Genomic DNA, 15,833 nt, shown 5'->3' with positions numbered 1-15,833 from the left:
GGTAACAGCAGCAAATGCTGGAGAGGGTGTGGGGTCAAAGGAACCCTCCTGCACTGCTGGTGGGAATGTCAATTGGTCCAACCTCTGTGGAGAACAGTCCTCAGAAGGCTAGAAATGGACCTACCCTATGACCCTGCAATTCCTCTCCTGGGGATATATCCTAAGGAACCCAACACATCCATCCAAAAAGATCTGTGTACACATATGTTCTTGGCAGCACAATTTGTAATAGCCAAAACCTAGAAGCAACCCAGGTGTCCAACAACAGATGAGTGGCTGAGCAAGTTGTGGTATATATACACAATGGAATACTACTCAGCTGTAAAAAATGGTGACTTCACCTTTTTCAGCCGATCTTGGATGGACCTTGAAAAAATCATGTTGAGTGAAATAAGTCAGAAACAGAAGGATGAATATGGGATGATCTCACTCTCAGGCCGAAGTTGAAAAACAAGATTAGAAAAGAAAACACAAGTTGAACCTGAAATGGAATTGGAGTATTACACCAAACTAAAAGACTCTGGGGTGGATGGGTGGGTGGGGAGAATACAGGTCCATGAAAAATGATGAATGAAATAGTGGGGGTTGTATTGTTAAATGGGAATCTGGGGAATGTTATGCATGTAAAAAAAAAAAAAAGAAGTAGAAACGCAAAGCAGTAATTGACTGAGTTTGGAGTATGGCACCAAAGTAAGAAAGCAGAAGTACACTAGAGTTTGCAGTGAGTACCTCCCTAATACTTCCTCTCCACTTTTCCAAGCTTTGGGTCCAGGATTGCTCAACAATTTGTTTGACTTTGTATGTTAACTCTCTTTTCAGTCACCAGGTTCCAGATGCCATCAGGATGCCGGCCAGACTTCCCTGGATTGAAGACCCCACCAATGTGTCCTGGAGCTCAGCTTCCCCAGAGCCCCACCCTACTAGGGAAAGAGAGAGGCAGACTGGGAGTATGGACCGACCAGTCAACGCCCATGTTCAGCGGGGAAGCAATTACAGAAGCCAGACCTTCCACCTTCTGCAACCCTCAATGAACCTGGGTCCATGCTCCCAGAGGGATAGAGAATAGGAAAGCTATCATGGGAGGGGGTGGGATATGGAGATTGGGCGGTGGGAATTGTGTGGAGTTGTACCCCTCCTACCCTATGGTTTTGTTAATTAATCCTTTCTTAAATAAAAAAATAAAAAATAAAAATTAAAAAAAAATTATCAACCTAAAAATTAGCACTTAAGGCACCAGACAGTGATGCATTCTGTAGAACACACACATTACCATGCACAAGGACCCAGGTTCAAACCCCTAGTCACCACCTGCAGGGAAGAAGCTTTATAAGTAGTGAAGCAGTGCTGCAGGTGTCTCGTTCCTTAACACCTCTCTCTGCAGGTGCCTCTCTCTACCGCCTCTCAATTTCTCTGTCTCCACAAAGGGAAAAAAAAATAGTAATGGGGCTGGTTAGTACTGCACCTGGTTGAGCGCAGGTTACAATACACAAGGACCCAGAAAAAAAAATTAAAATTTTTATGATCTTTATTGATAGGATAGAGACAGTAAGAGATCGAGAGGGAAGGGGGAGATAGAGAGGGAAAGAGACAGAGAGACACCTGTAGCCCTGCAGTTGGGGTCAGGGGCTTGAACCTGAGCCCTTGCACACTGCAATGTATACATTTAAGCAGGTGCACCACTGCCTGGCCCCCTTGTAAAGTACTTCTTGGTTTGCGGTCAGGAAACTGCAGATGACATAGGTTTTGGTGACTTTTCTTTTTGGTGAGGGGAAGAAGAGGTGCATCGCTGAGTTCCTTCCAGGGCTGCGTGTCTGCCAGAGGGCAGCAGGGGGCAGGAGAGCTTGACTCTAGTCTTCGTGTTCCTCTTCACGTGACGCGTCGCTCTGCCCCTCCCATCCGGCTTCCGGCCTGGTTTTTCACCCGGAAGTGGGGGCGAGTGGGTGGAGACGTTGGGCGGGTGACTGGGGGCGGGGTGGAGGAAGAGAAGCTGAGGGAGGAGTTGCCTCCGCCACCTAGGACGCTCCCGATGGTGCCGCTGCTGCCATCGCCACAGCTACTACTATTAACTTCTGGTTTATGAGATCGGAGTCTGCGCGTGTGGATCTGTCGCTGCCACTGAGCTCATTCAGAGATTTAAGCATAGGACGGAAAGACCAGGTGAGTCCTATGTCGACTTCCTGTCGTCTCTTTCTATTGGAAATGTGTCCTGTGAGTCTGTAGTTCCTAGTGTGGCTAGGTCATTTTAATCTAGAACACTCTCCAAATTCTCATTTCGTCACAATTCATATTTACCACAACATTTTTGTTTTACGACTCCTGATTGGGGATAGAGGAAGGAAAGGGCTTAGGTTCTGAACCATGTCACTTTCTGGTTCCCCTCTGGGGCAGTGTCTTGATCATCCATGGCCTACGTTGGTTGTCTAACGTATTGGAAGGTATTGGAAGTAGCTTGAATTAATTAATGACTGTTACTAATTAAATAATGTAAAACAAAGATGATTAACTTGTCTCGCTCTGGTAGCAAAACTGTAAGGTAACACTTTTCATTTTGTTCATTCTTCCCCCTTCGCAGTAAAGTTACTTAAAGTTCTTGTTGCACCCCGTGGCATCTCTGTCTTGAAGTTGGTTGTTGTACGCGGTGAGGTCATAATTTCACAAGTTTGATGCTTTTTAACCCTGACCTCTGCTTTGATCATAGGTATATGTATATGTATATATGTATTTGTTTTGAGACTTAATGGGTGCAGAACATTCAATTAACTAATACTGAAATGTGAAGGGGTCATAATAAACAAATAGATGTTAGTGTCCCTGACTCAAAAGTATTTGCAGTCAGTAGGTTGAGTTCACTAAGACAATTTTGAATTGACAATTTGCTTTATCTCACTGTTTTTTGGGGGGTGTTGGGATTAGACCTTGTAAACATGAACTTTACTATTGAGCTACATTCTTGACTTTTTCAACTTTCTTGTTTCTATTGTCATAACATGAGAGGGCTTTTTTTTCCCCTTGAAGTGCTTACAGTGTATTAAGATTGATGATTTTTTTTTTCCTCCGTGAAGTTGTGTAATAGAAACAAAGTGTCTTTACAGTTAAGCAATAGGAACATTTGACCTGTGTCTGGAAGAATGGATAGGATTTAGATATGAAGGAATTGATCAAGGGGAGGGTATCTGAAATAGAAGAAATAATGTGAACAAAGGCTTGGGGATCTAGAAAGATGCAAGACATACAACAACACATTGTACATTGTGCATTGTACATCAACATCTTTATTTCTTTTTAAAAAATTTCTTTACTGTGGGGGTTTATTGATTTACAGTCAATAGTTTGTACATGTGTAACAGTTCTCAGTTTTCCACATAACAATTCAACATCCTTATTTCTAACACAGCTATATCACTGGTTAAAAGAAAAAAAACAGTATTAGACTGGTAAACTTAAAATCATATTCAACTTCAGCCAATCAAAGATTTATGTAGAGAGTAAACACAAAAACAGTGTTAATGTATAAAGTTACAGTCTGATATGATTTCAAATATTAATGAGAAAAGTTATGCCTTCCTGATTTCTATTGGTATTATTTATTACATAGAGAGAGGATTTTCATGTGAGACAGAGACAAGCCAGGGCACCACACTGGTACATGTGGTGCTGGAGATTGAACTAGGAACCATAGTCTTGAAAGTCTATCAATTGAACTATTTCCCCAGTCATCTATACTTTTGATTTTTTTCTTTTTTCTTGATATTGTATTTATTTTATTTTAATGAGAGATAAAGAGAAATAGACCAGAACATTGCTCAGCTGTGGCTTGTGGTGCTGGAGACTGCATCTGAGACTTTGGCTTGTGAGTCTTTTGCAGAACCATTAGGCTATCTCCTCTGCCCCTATTTTGATTTTTATTGAGTGTTGTATTTTAAATATACTTTGGAGTTGTGCATCTATTTAATTTTTTTATTATTTATTTTTCCTTTTGTTGCCCTTGTTTTATTGTTGTTGTTGATGTCATTGTTGTTGGATAGGACAGAGAGAAATGGAGAGAGGAGGGGAAGACAGAGAAGGGGAGAAAAAGAGACAGACAGACCTGCTTCACGACTTGTGAAGCAACTCCCCTGCAGGTGGGGAGCCGGGGGCTGGAACTGGGAACTGGGATCCTTACACCGGTCCTTGTGCTTCACTCCACGTGCACTTAACCCACTGTGCTACCGCCCTATTTAATATTTTTTACTTTATACTTTTCCTTAATATTATGTTCTTTTATTTTAATGAGAGAGAGATACAGATAGAGAAAGACCAGAGCACTGCTCAGTTCTGGCTTATGGTGATGCTGAATATTGAACTTAGGGCCTCTGAGACTCAGGCATGAAAGTCTTTCGTATAACCATTATGCTGTCTCCCCAGCCCTCCTTAATATTATATTCTGAAAGTTGGTCATGCATGATACTCAGGTTTGAGTCCCCAGGCCCCACATAACTGGGGGAAGCTGTGTGTGTGTAAACATTACTCTGCTATGTGGTGTATGTGTGTGTGTAAACATTACTCTGCTATGTGGTGTGTGTGTGTGTGTAAACATTACTCTGCTATGTGTGATGCTGGGGATCAAACTCAGGACTTTGTGCTTGAGAGTTCACGGTTTTACCTAGTGCTCCACCTCCCTGACTTCTGTCTGTCTCATTCTATCTGGAGCAATGAAACCCTGGTGACAACAAGAAAATGATATTCTGAATAGTTTTTCTTCTATAAAATCAGCATCACTTACTGGTTACTTATTCATGTATGTGAAAATGTCATAATTTACTCAACTAATTCAGATATTTCTTTGTTCTAAATGAGCATTCTTCATAGACATGTCTTTGTGGATTTTTATTATCATTTCCTTCAGATATTTCCTAGAAGTAAAATTGCTGGATTTGGGCTGAGGAGACAGCATAAAGGTTATGCAAAAAGCCTTTCAAGCCTGAGGCTCTTTAGGTCCGAGGTTCAATCCCCAGCACCACCATAAACCAGAACTGAGTAGTGTTCTGGTAAAAAATTTTTAAAAATTGCTGGATTCAAGATATGCATACTTTATTTTTATTTATTATTGGATTGAGACAGAAATTGAGAGAGGAGAAGGAGATAGAGAGAAATAGACAGAGAGACACCTGCAGCCCTGCTTCACCACTTGTGAAGCTTTCCCTCTGCAGGTGGGGACCAGGGGCTTGAACCCTTGTCATTGTGCACTGTTATGTGTGCCCTTAACCAGATGTGCCACTGCCTGGCCGCCTAGATATGCATACATTTTTTTAGAGGCTATTATAGTTTGTCCATTTTTTTAGGTGAATATGACCTTTAGGTGAAAGGTTTCAGAGATTGGATTTAACCCAGGTCTCTGACTCTGATTTTATCTGTGCCACATTTTTGTGCTGTATCGAAATACAACTTGGTCAGAACTTTATGTAGTAAATATATTCAGAGGCAAATCCTCATACATGTATGATTTCACTGCTCTGGGACTTTTCCATTCAGCGAGAGGGAAAGAGGACGGGGAGAAAGAAAAAGAAAAGGGGGTGGGGGGAGGAAAATACCAGAGCTTCCCATGGGGCCATGATACTTCCATGTGGTGACTGAGCTTGAACGTGGACCACATACATGGTAAGGCACATACTCTAGCTGGTGAGCTCTCTTGTGGTAAATTTTGTTTGTAATCTGTATTAATATTTTCTTCTCTCTCTACTTTATTGGTGGGTTAATAGTTTATAATACAGTTGTAGACACATAGATTAGTCTTCTTAACTTGGCGTTAAGGCATAAGTGATTGCCAAATGAATGACTTGCTTTTCTCTCCTGTTACCCTTGGATTTAATGTAACTTGTTCTCATGTTTTTATTTATTTATTCCCTTTTGTTGCCCTTGTTTTATTGTTGTAGTTATTGATGTCGTCGTTGGATAGGACAGAGAGAAATGGAGAGAGGAGGGGAAGACAAGAGAGGGAGAGAGAAAGATAGACACCTGCAGACCTACTTCACCGCGACTGCCCTGCAGGTGGGGAGCTGGGGGCTCGAACCAGGATCCTTATCCTTATCCACCTGCACTTAACCTGCTGTACTGCTGCCCGACTCCTGTGGTCTCATGTTTTTTTTTTAAATTTATTTCTTTATTGGGGAATTAATGTTTTACATTAAACAGTAAATACAATAGTTTGTACATGCATAACATTCCCCAGATTCCCATTTAACAATACAACCCCCACTATGTCATTTATCATCCTTCATGGACCTGTATTCTCCCCACCCACCCACCTCAGAGTCTTTTACTTGGGGGCAATACACCAATTCTATTTCAGGTTCTACTTGTGTTTTCTTTTCTGATCTTGTTTTTCAACTTCGGCCTGAGAGTGAGATCATCCCATATTCATCCTTCTGTTTCTGACTTATTTCACTCAACATGATTTTTTCAAGGTCCATCCAAGATCGGCTGAAAACGGTGAAGTCACCATTTTTTACAGCTGAGTAGTATTCCATTGTGTATATAGACCACAACTTGCTCAGCCACTCATCTGTTGTTGGTGGTCTCATGTTTTAAGGTTTAACATTATTATCCTGGCATGTTACAGTTCTTCCCTACTAGGTAGGTAGAAATGATCATATAAGAGTATATTTGTCTCCTAGTTATTTATTACATTGACTTTCAACCTTATTTTGTAGAATAGCTTCTTCTACAATTGAGGTTTTTTTTTTTTTTAAGATTGAGTTTTGAGACCTAATATAGAGACATTTTAGTCTCTGAGAAGTAGTTGCTAGTTGTGATGTTTTTTTATTTACTCAGTGAATGAAATTTCATCTGGAACATGTGGTATATGGGAGGGGAGGGATGTTGCAGAAGGAGAATACGTTATTGGGAACCAGTTTGAAACTCCATAAGGTAAAATTTCTAGATCTACCAGTAGAGCCTGATCTTCAGGTTGGAGACTCCTAGTATATTTCATTCAGTACTATTGTCTTACACAACTTTATGGAGCAGCAGTAATATTGTCAGTCTGTAAAAATATATGCCATGGAATTGTGCTATATGGTGGCACTGAAACCTGATCAAAGCACTTATGTTTCTAACCCTTTCTCCCCTTACTTACCTGCTTACTACATGTAGCATTGATGCCATTCCCAAATCCATCGATTGAATTTTACTTCTCACCTATAGGCTTTTCTGTAATCTTACAGGTGAAATTTCTTTATTCTTTAAATATTTATTTATTTAATAATGAGGGTGAAAGAGAAAGAGAGAACCAGATCAGCCTGGCATACTTGATGTTGGGAGTCAAACTCAGGACCCCATGCTTGAGAGTCTAACACTTTATTTAGCCAGCTTCTAGACTACAAAGTTGTTGTTATTATTACCACAAGAGCATGCTTATCTCTTGTTTTATTGTGGTGCTTTGGGATTGAACCTGATACTCAGAGCCTGAGCCTTGGACAGGTCTTTTGCATAATCATTATGCTGTCTCCCTAGTCTCCAGCAGTTGAAATTTAGATCTTTGAGTATGTCAAGGAGTTTAATCAGTGTTTTCTTTTTTTTTAATTAAAAAATCTTTTTTTATTATCTTTCTTTATTGGCTAGAGACAGCTAGAAATTGAGAGGAGGGGGAGATAGAGAGAGAGTGTGTGTGTGACAGAGAGATACCTGCAGCCCTGCATCACCACTTGTGAAGCTTTCCCCCTGCAGGCGGGGACCGGGGGCTCTAACCCAGGTCCTTGTGCACTGTAATACGGGCACTCAACCAGGTGTGCCACCACCCACCCAGCTCTTTTTTAAAAATATTTTATTTTTGAAAGAGATGCAGAGAGAGAGAGAGACAGAGAAACACCAGAACACTGCTCAGCTCTGGCTTATGATCGTGCAGGGGATCGATTGAACCTGGGACTTTGGAGTCTCAGGCATGAGTCTCTTTGCATAACCATTATGCTATCTACCCCTGCCCAAGTTTAATCAATTTTCTTACCTCATTATTAAGTACTCTTTCAGTAAAAAAGGTAATTATATTAAGCACACATGGCACAAAGCGCAAGGACCAGAGTAGGGATCCCAGTTCCAGCCCCTAGGTCCCCACCTGCAGGGGAGTCGCTTCACAAGCGGTGAAGTGGGTCTGCAGGTATCTATCTTTCTCTCCCCCTCTCTGTCTTCCCCTCCTCTCTCCATTTCTCTCTGTTCTATCCAACAATGATGACATCAGTAACAATAATAATAACTACAACAATAAAACAACAAGGGCAACAAAAGGGAATAAATAGATAAATATATTTTTTAAAAGGTAATTATGGTGGCCCAGGAGGTGGCGTGGTGGATAAAGCATTGGACTCTCAAGCATGAGGTCCTGAGTTCAATCCCCAGCAGCACATGTACCAAAGTGATATCTGGTTCTTTCCCTCTCTCCTCCTATCCCTCTCATTAAAATAAATAAACAGGGCTTGGCGGTGGCACACCTGATTGAGCACACGCATTATAGTGCAAAAGGACCCATCTTCAAGCCCCTGGTCCCCACCTGCAAGGGGAAAGCTTCATGAGTGGTGAGGCAGGTGGCTGCAGGTATCTCTCTGTCTCTCTGTCTCCCTCTTCTATTTTCTCTTCCCCTCTCAATTTCTCTTTGTTCTACCAGATAAAATGAAGTTTAAAAAATTAAGATAGATAAATAAGTAAAAATGAAACCATCTTAAAAAAAAAGGAATCATGCTTTGTATGCATGAGGTCCTGGGTTTGATCCCAGAAACTATTCCCTCCCCCTACCAAAAATGTGCCATATGTAACTCATAAGTAATTATGAGTATTGAGTGTACTAATGTATGTCTAAGTGCTCTGAATTATAAAGTAGTATACAAATATAGGTAATATTCTTTTCCTTTTTTTTAATAATATATTTCTTTATTGGGGAATTAATGTTTTACATTCAACAGTAAATACAATAGTTTGTACATGCATAACATTCCCCAGATTCCCATTTGACAATACAACCCCCACTATGTCATTCATCATCTTTCATGGACCTGTATTCTCCCAACCCACCCACCCCAGAGTCTTTTACTTTGGTGTAATACTCCAATTTCATTTCAGGTTCGACTTGTGTTTTCTTTTCTTATCTTGTTTTTCAACTTCGGGCTGAGAGTGAGATCATCCCATATTCATCCTTCTGTTTCTGACTTATTTCACTCAACATGATTTTTTCAAGGTCCATCCAAGATCGGCTGAAAACGGTGAAGTCACCATTTTTTACAGCTGAGTAGTATTCCATTGTGTATATATACCACAACTTGCTCAGCCACTCATCTGTTGTTGGACACCTGGGTTGCTTCTAGGTTTTGGCTATTACAAATTGTGCTGCCAAGAACATATGTGTACACAGATCTTTTTGGATGGATGTGTTGGGTTCCTTAGGATATATCCCCAGGAGAGGAATTGCAGGGTCATAGGGTAGGTCCATTTCTAGCCTTCTGAGGACTGTTCTCCACAGAGGTTGGACCAATTGACATTCCCACCAGCAGTGCAGGAGGGTTCCTTTGACCCCACACCCTCTCCAGCATTTGCTGCTGTTACCTTTTCTGATGTCTGAGATTCTCACAGGAGTGAAGTGATATCTCATTGTTGTCTTGATTTGCATTTCTCTGACAATCAGAGACTTGGAGCATTTTTTCATGTGTTTCTCGGCCTTTTGGATCTCTTCTGTGGTGAATATTCTGTCCAAGTCCTCCCCCCATTTTTGGATGGGGTTATTTGTTGTCTTGTTGTTGAGTCTGGCAAGCTCTTTATATATGTTGGTTATTAAACTCTTATCTGATGTATGGCATGTAAAGCTCTTCTCCCATTCTGTGAGGGGTCTCTTGGTTTGGGTAGTGGTTTCTTTTGCTGTGAAGAAGCTTTTTAATTTGATGTAGTCCCATAGGTTTATGCTTGCCTTAGTCTTCTTTGTAATTGGATTCGTTTCATTGAAAATGTCTTTAAAATTTATGCAGAAAAGAGTTCTTTTTTTTTTTTAAGAAAGGATTAATTAACAAAACCATAGGGTAGGAGGGGTACAACTCCACACAATTCCCACCGCCCAATCTCCATATCCCACCCCCTCCCCCGATAGCTTTCCCATTCTCTATCCCTCTGGGAGCATGGACCCAGGGTCATTGTGGGTTGCAGAAGGTAGAAGGTCTGGCTTCTGTAATTGCTTTCTCGCTGAACATGGGCGTTGACTGGTCGGTCCATACTCCCAGTCTGCCTCTCTCTTTCCCTAGTAGGATGGGTCTCTGGGGAAGCTGAGCTCCAGGACACATTGGTGGTGTCTTCAATCCAGGGAAGTCTGGCCGGCATCCTGATGACACCTGGAACCTGGTGACTGAAAAGAGAGTAAACATACAAAGCCAAACAAATTGTTGAGCAATCATGGACCCAAAGCTTGGAAAAGTGGAGAGGAAGTATTAGGGAGGTACTCACTGCAAACTCTAGTGTACTTCTGCTTTCTTACTTTGGTGCCATACTCCAAACTCAGACAATTTCTGCTTTGCGTTTCTACTTCTTTTTTTTTTTTTTTACATGCATAACATTCCCCAGATTCCCATTTAGCAATACAACCCACACTATTTCATTCATCATTTTTCATGGACCTGTATTCTCCCCACCCACCCAACCACCCCAGAGTCTGTTACTTTGGTGTAATACTCCAATTCCATTTCAGGTTCGACTTGTGTTTTCTTTTCTAATCTTGTTTTTCAACTTCGGCCTGAGAGTGAGATCATCCCATATTCATCCTTCTGTTTCTGACTTATTTCACTCAACATGATTTTTTCAAGGTCCATCCAAGATCGGCTGAAAACGGTGAAGTCACCATTTTTTACAGCTGAGTAGTATTCCATTGTGTATATATACCACAACTTGCTCAGCCACTCATCTGCTGTTGGACACCTGGGTTGCTTCCAGGTTTTGGCTATTACAAATTGTGCTGCCAAGAACATATGTGTACACAGATCTTTTTGGATGGATGTGTTGGGTTCCTTAGGATATATCCCCAGGAGGGGAATTGCAGGGTCATAGGGTAGGTCCATTTCTAGCCTTCTGAGAGTTCTCCAGACTGTTCTCCACAGAGGTTGGACCAATTGACATTCCCACCAGCAGTGCAGGAGGGTTCCTTTGACCCCACATCCTCTCCAGCATTTGCTGCTGTTACCTTTTCTGATGTGTGACATTCTCACAGGAGTGAAGTGATATCTCATTGTTGTCTTGATTTGCATTTCTCTGACAATCAGAGACTTGGAGCATTTTTTCATGTGTTTCTCGGCCTTTTGGATCTCTTCTGTGGTGAATATTCTGTCCAAGTCCTCCCCCCATTTTTGGATGGGGTTATTTGTTGTCTTGTTGTTGAGTCTGGTAAGCTCTTTATATATGTTGGTTATTAAACTCTTATCTGATGTATGGCGTGTAAAGATCTTCTCCCATTCTGTGAGGGGTCTCTTGATTTGCGTAGTGGTTTCTTTTGCTGTGAAGAAGCTTTTTAATTTGATGTAGTCCCATAGGTTTATACTTGCCTTAGTCTTCCTTGTAATTGGATTCGTTTCATTGAAAATGTCTTTAAAATTTATGCGGAAAAAAGTTCTTCCAATATTTTCCTCTAAGTATCTGATAGTTTCTGGTCTAACATCCAAGTCCTTGATCCACTTGGAATTTACTTTTGTATTCGGTGAAATACAGTGATTCAGTTTCATTCTTCTGCATGTTTCAACCCATTGTTTGCAACACCATTTGTTGAATAGACTCTGCTTTCCCCATTTAAAAGTCTGGGCCCCTTTGTCAACGATTAGATGTCCATAGGTGTGGGGCCTCATTTCTGGGCTCTCAATTCTATTCCACTGGTCAGTGTGTCTATTCATGTTCCAGTACCAAGCAGTTTTGATGACAATGGCCCTATAATACAGTTTGAGATCTGGGAGTGTGATGCCTCCGGTTCTGTTCTTTTTTCTCAAGATTGTTTTGGCAATTCTAGGTCTTTTCTGGTTCCAGATAAACATTTGTAGCATTTGTTCTATTCTCCTAAAAAATGTGCTTGGGATCTTGATGGGGATAGCATTAAATTTGTAGATGGCTCTGGGTAATATATTCATTTTGATGATGTTAATTCTTCCAACCCATGAACATGGAATATCTTTCCACTTCTTTGTGTCTTTTTCAATTTCTTTGAGTAGTGACTCATAATTTTCAGTATACAAGTCTTTCACTTCTTTGGTTAGGTTTACTCCTAGATATTTTATTGTTTTTGTTGCTATAGAAAAAGGAACTGATTTCTGGATTTCAATTTCTTCTAACTTAGTGTTTGCATAGAGGAATGCCACTGACTTTTGAATGTTAATTTTATAGCCTGACACCTTACTGTATTGCCTGATGATTTCCAAAAGCTTCTTGCTGGATTCCTTAGTTTTTTCCATGTATACTATCATGTCATCTGCAAATAAGGAGAGTTTGACTTCTTCTCTTCCAATCTGTATGCCTTTAATTCCTTGCTCCTGCCTGATTGCTATGGCAAGAACTTCCAACACTATGTTGAATAGTAATGGTGATAGTGGGCAGCCCTGTCTAGTACCTGATCTGAGGGGAAATGCTTCCAGTTTTTAACCATTGAGTATGATGTTGGCTGTAGGTTTGCTATATATAGACTCCACTATCTTCAGGAATTTTCCATCTATTCCCATTTTTTGTAGTGTTTTGATCATAAAGGGATGTTGTATTTTGTCAAAGGCTTTCTCTGCATCTATTGATATGACCATGTGGTTTTTGGTCTTGCTTTTGTTGATGTGGTGGATCACATTGATTGATTTACGTATATTAAACCAACCTTGCATGCCTGGGATAAACCCCACTTGGTCATGATGGACAATCTTTTTGATATACTGCTGTATCCGGTTGGCTAGAATTTTGTTCAATATTTTTACATCTATGTTCATCAGAGATATTGGTCTGTAGTTTTCTTTTTTGCTTGTGTCCCTGTCTGCTTTTGGTATCAGGGTGATGTTGGCTTCATAGAAGCTGGCAGGGAGTATTCCAGTGTCTTCAATCTTCTGGAAGACTTTTAAAAGTAGAGGTATTAGTTCTTCTTTGAAAGTTTTGTAGAATTCATTTGTAAAACCATCTGGTCCAGGACTTTTATTTTTGGGAAGATTTTTGATAACTGCTTCAATTTCATTAGCTGTGATGGGCCTGTTCATGTTATCTACTTCCTCTTTACTTAGTTTTGGAAGTTGGTAGGTATCTAGGAAATCATTCATTTCTTCCAGGTTCTCTAGCTTGGTGGCATATAGTTGTTCATAGAAGCCTCGCATGATATGTTGAATTTCTGCAGTGTCTGTTGTGATATCTCCTCTTTCATTTACTATCCGATTTATTTGGGTCTTCTCCCTTTTTTGTTTTGTGAGTCTGGCTAAAGGTTTGTCGATTTTGTTTACTCTTTCGAAGAACCAACATTTACTTTCATTGATCTTTTGTATGGTTTTCCTATTCTCAATGTTATTTATTTCTGCCCTAACTTTAGTGATTTCTGTCCTTCTGGTTGCTTTAGGATTCCTTTGTTGTTCTTCTTCTAGGTCTTTAAGATGTGCAATCAGGCTGTTTATTTGTGCCTTTTCTTGTTTCCTAATGTGTGCTTGTATAGCTATGAACTTCCCTCTTAGGACTGCTTTAGCTGTGTCCCAAATATTTTGATAGCTTGTGTCTTCATTTTCATTGAACTCTCGAAACATTTTGATTTCTTCCTTGATTTCCTCTTTGACCCAGAAGTTGTTAAGAAGTGTACTGTTGAGCTTCCACATTTTGGCACTGTTACTAATCTTTTGTTGATTGTTAAGTGTTAGTTTAATTCCACTGTGGTCTGAGAAGATGCTTGGGATGATTTCAGTGCTCTTGAATTGGCTGATGCTGTCTTTGTGGCCTAACATATGGTCTATCCTTGAGAATGATCCATGTGGATTTGAGTAAAATGTGTATTCCCGTTTTTTGGGATGAATGACTCTGAAAATGTCCAATAGTTCTAGTTTATTTATCTCTTCATTTAGCTCCCTTATGTCTTTACTGATTTTCTTCCTGGATGATCTGTCAAGTTGAGAGAGTGGGGTGTTGAAGTCCCCTACTATGATTGTGTTACTGTTAATATATTGCTGTAGCTCTTTCAGTGGAAGTTTGATGTATTTAGATGGCTTCTCATTGGGTGCATAGATATTAATAATTGTTAAGTCCTCTTGATTGACTGATCCTCTGAGCATTAAGTAGTGTCCATTCCTATCTTTTTAAATTTTATCTATTTTAAAGTCTATCATGTCAGATATGAGAATAGCTGTTCCTGCCCTTTTTTGTGGGCCATTGGCTTGTATGATAGTTTTCCATCCTTTCACTTTAAGTCTGTGTTTGTCTTGTTGAGTTAGGTGAGTTTCCTGTAGACAACATATTGTTGGGTTGTGTTTTCTGATCCATCTTCCTACTCTGTGTCTTTTAATAGGTGAATTCAGGCCTTTGACATTTATTGATATCAAAGATTGAAGATATTTCAATGCCATTCTTGAAGAGTTTAGAGTGTTTTGATATATGTCCTATTTGTGGTGGTCTGGTTGTTTATAGGAGACCTTTCAGAACTTCTTTCAGGGCAGGCTTGGTGATGGTTGCTTCCTTCAACTGTTGCTTGTCTGAGAAGGTTTTGATGTTTCCATCTAGTCTGAATGACAGTCTAGCAGGATATAGTATTCTTGGCTGAAAGCCTTTCTCATTGAACACTCGATAGATATCTTGCCATTCTCTTCTGGCCTGTAGTGTTTGTATGGAGAAGTCTGCTGCTAATCTTATGGGTTTTCCTTTGTAGGTGACTCTTTGTTTTTCTCTTGCAGCCTTGAGGATCCTTTCTTTATCCTTATTCCTTTCCATTCTAAGTATGACATGTCTTGGTGTCTTTAGGTCTGGGTTAATTCTGTTTGGGACCCTTGGGCTTCTTGAATCTATGTCTTTGGTGTTGTCTAGACTAGAGAAATTTTCAGCTATTATGGCCTGGAGAATGCTTTCTTCCTCTCTTTCTCTTTCTTCCTCTGGTAAACCAATAATGTGTATATTGTTTCTTTTGAAGTCATCCCATAGGACTCTGTTGTTGTTTTCAGCATCTCTTAATCTCTTTTTGAGATCTCTTACTTCTTTTTTAGTTGTCTTTAATTCATCCTCAATCTTGCTGATTCTGTCTTCAGCCTCATAGATTCTATTCTCTCTGCCCTCTACTGCTTTCTGGAGTTCATCTATTTTGTTGCCCTGCTCTGTTACTGTTTTAGCTTGTTCAGCTAGTTGCCTTCTTAGCTCAGCGATTTCAGCTTTCAGCTCTCTAATAACCATGAGATAATTAGAATTTTCTTCCATATTCTCATTTGTTGTTCCTGCATTTCTGATTACAATTTTTTCAAATTCTTTACTCACTCCTGTTATTATTTTCTTAGCTAATGTTTGGATGTTGAACTCGTTGTTTTGTGCTTCACCTTCTGGAGGACTTTTAGCTGGACTCTTGTCCTGGTTCGAGTCTCCAATATTTTTTCTTGTTGTTTTAACCATTTCTTTTCCTTTTTTTAATATTCCCTTTTGTTGCCCTTGTTTTTTTATTGTTGTAGTTATTATTGTTGTTGTTACTGTTTTTGGATAGGACAGAGAGAAATGGAGAGGAGGGGAAGACAGAGAGGGGGAGAGAAAGATAGACACCTGCAGACCTGCTTCACCACTTGTGAAGTGACTCCCCTGCAGGTGGGGAGCTGGGGGCTCAAACCAGGATCCTTGTGCTGGTCCTTGTGCCTTGCGCCGCCTGTGCTTAA

The 15,833-nt window shown here is 40.2% G+C and overlaps 1 protein-coding gene across 1 annotated transcript in view; it reads left to right on the top strand.

Annotated features, from left to right (window-relative positions):
* The first annotated feature begins 1,961 nt into the window (after positions 1-1,961).
* ATP7A (ATPase copper transporting alpha) overlaps positions 1,962-15,833 on the top strand; it is a 135,040-nt gene continuing 121,168 nt past the window's right edge. The window contains exon 1 of the mRNA XM_007534345.3: positions 1,962-2,157. Within this exon, the coding sequence (XP_007534407.2) occupies positions 2,077-2,157 (81 nt within the window). The 5' untranslated portion in view covers positions 1,962-2,076. The remainder of the gene's footprint in view (positions 2,158-15,833) is intronic.

This window comes from Erinaceus europaeus, chromosome X, assembly GCF_950295315.1.
Source record: "Erinaceus europaeus chromosome X, mEriEur2.1, whole genome shotgun sequence".
NCBI lineage: Eukaryota > Metazoa > Chordata > Mammalia > Eulipotyphla > Erinaceidae > Erinaceus > Erinaceus europaeus.
Note: the sequence above shows the minus strand (reverse complement) of the source record. Positions and strands in the feature narration are given on the sequence as shown.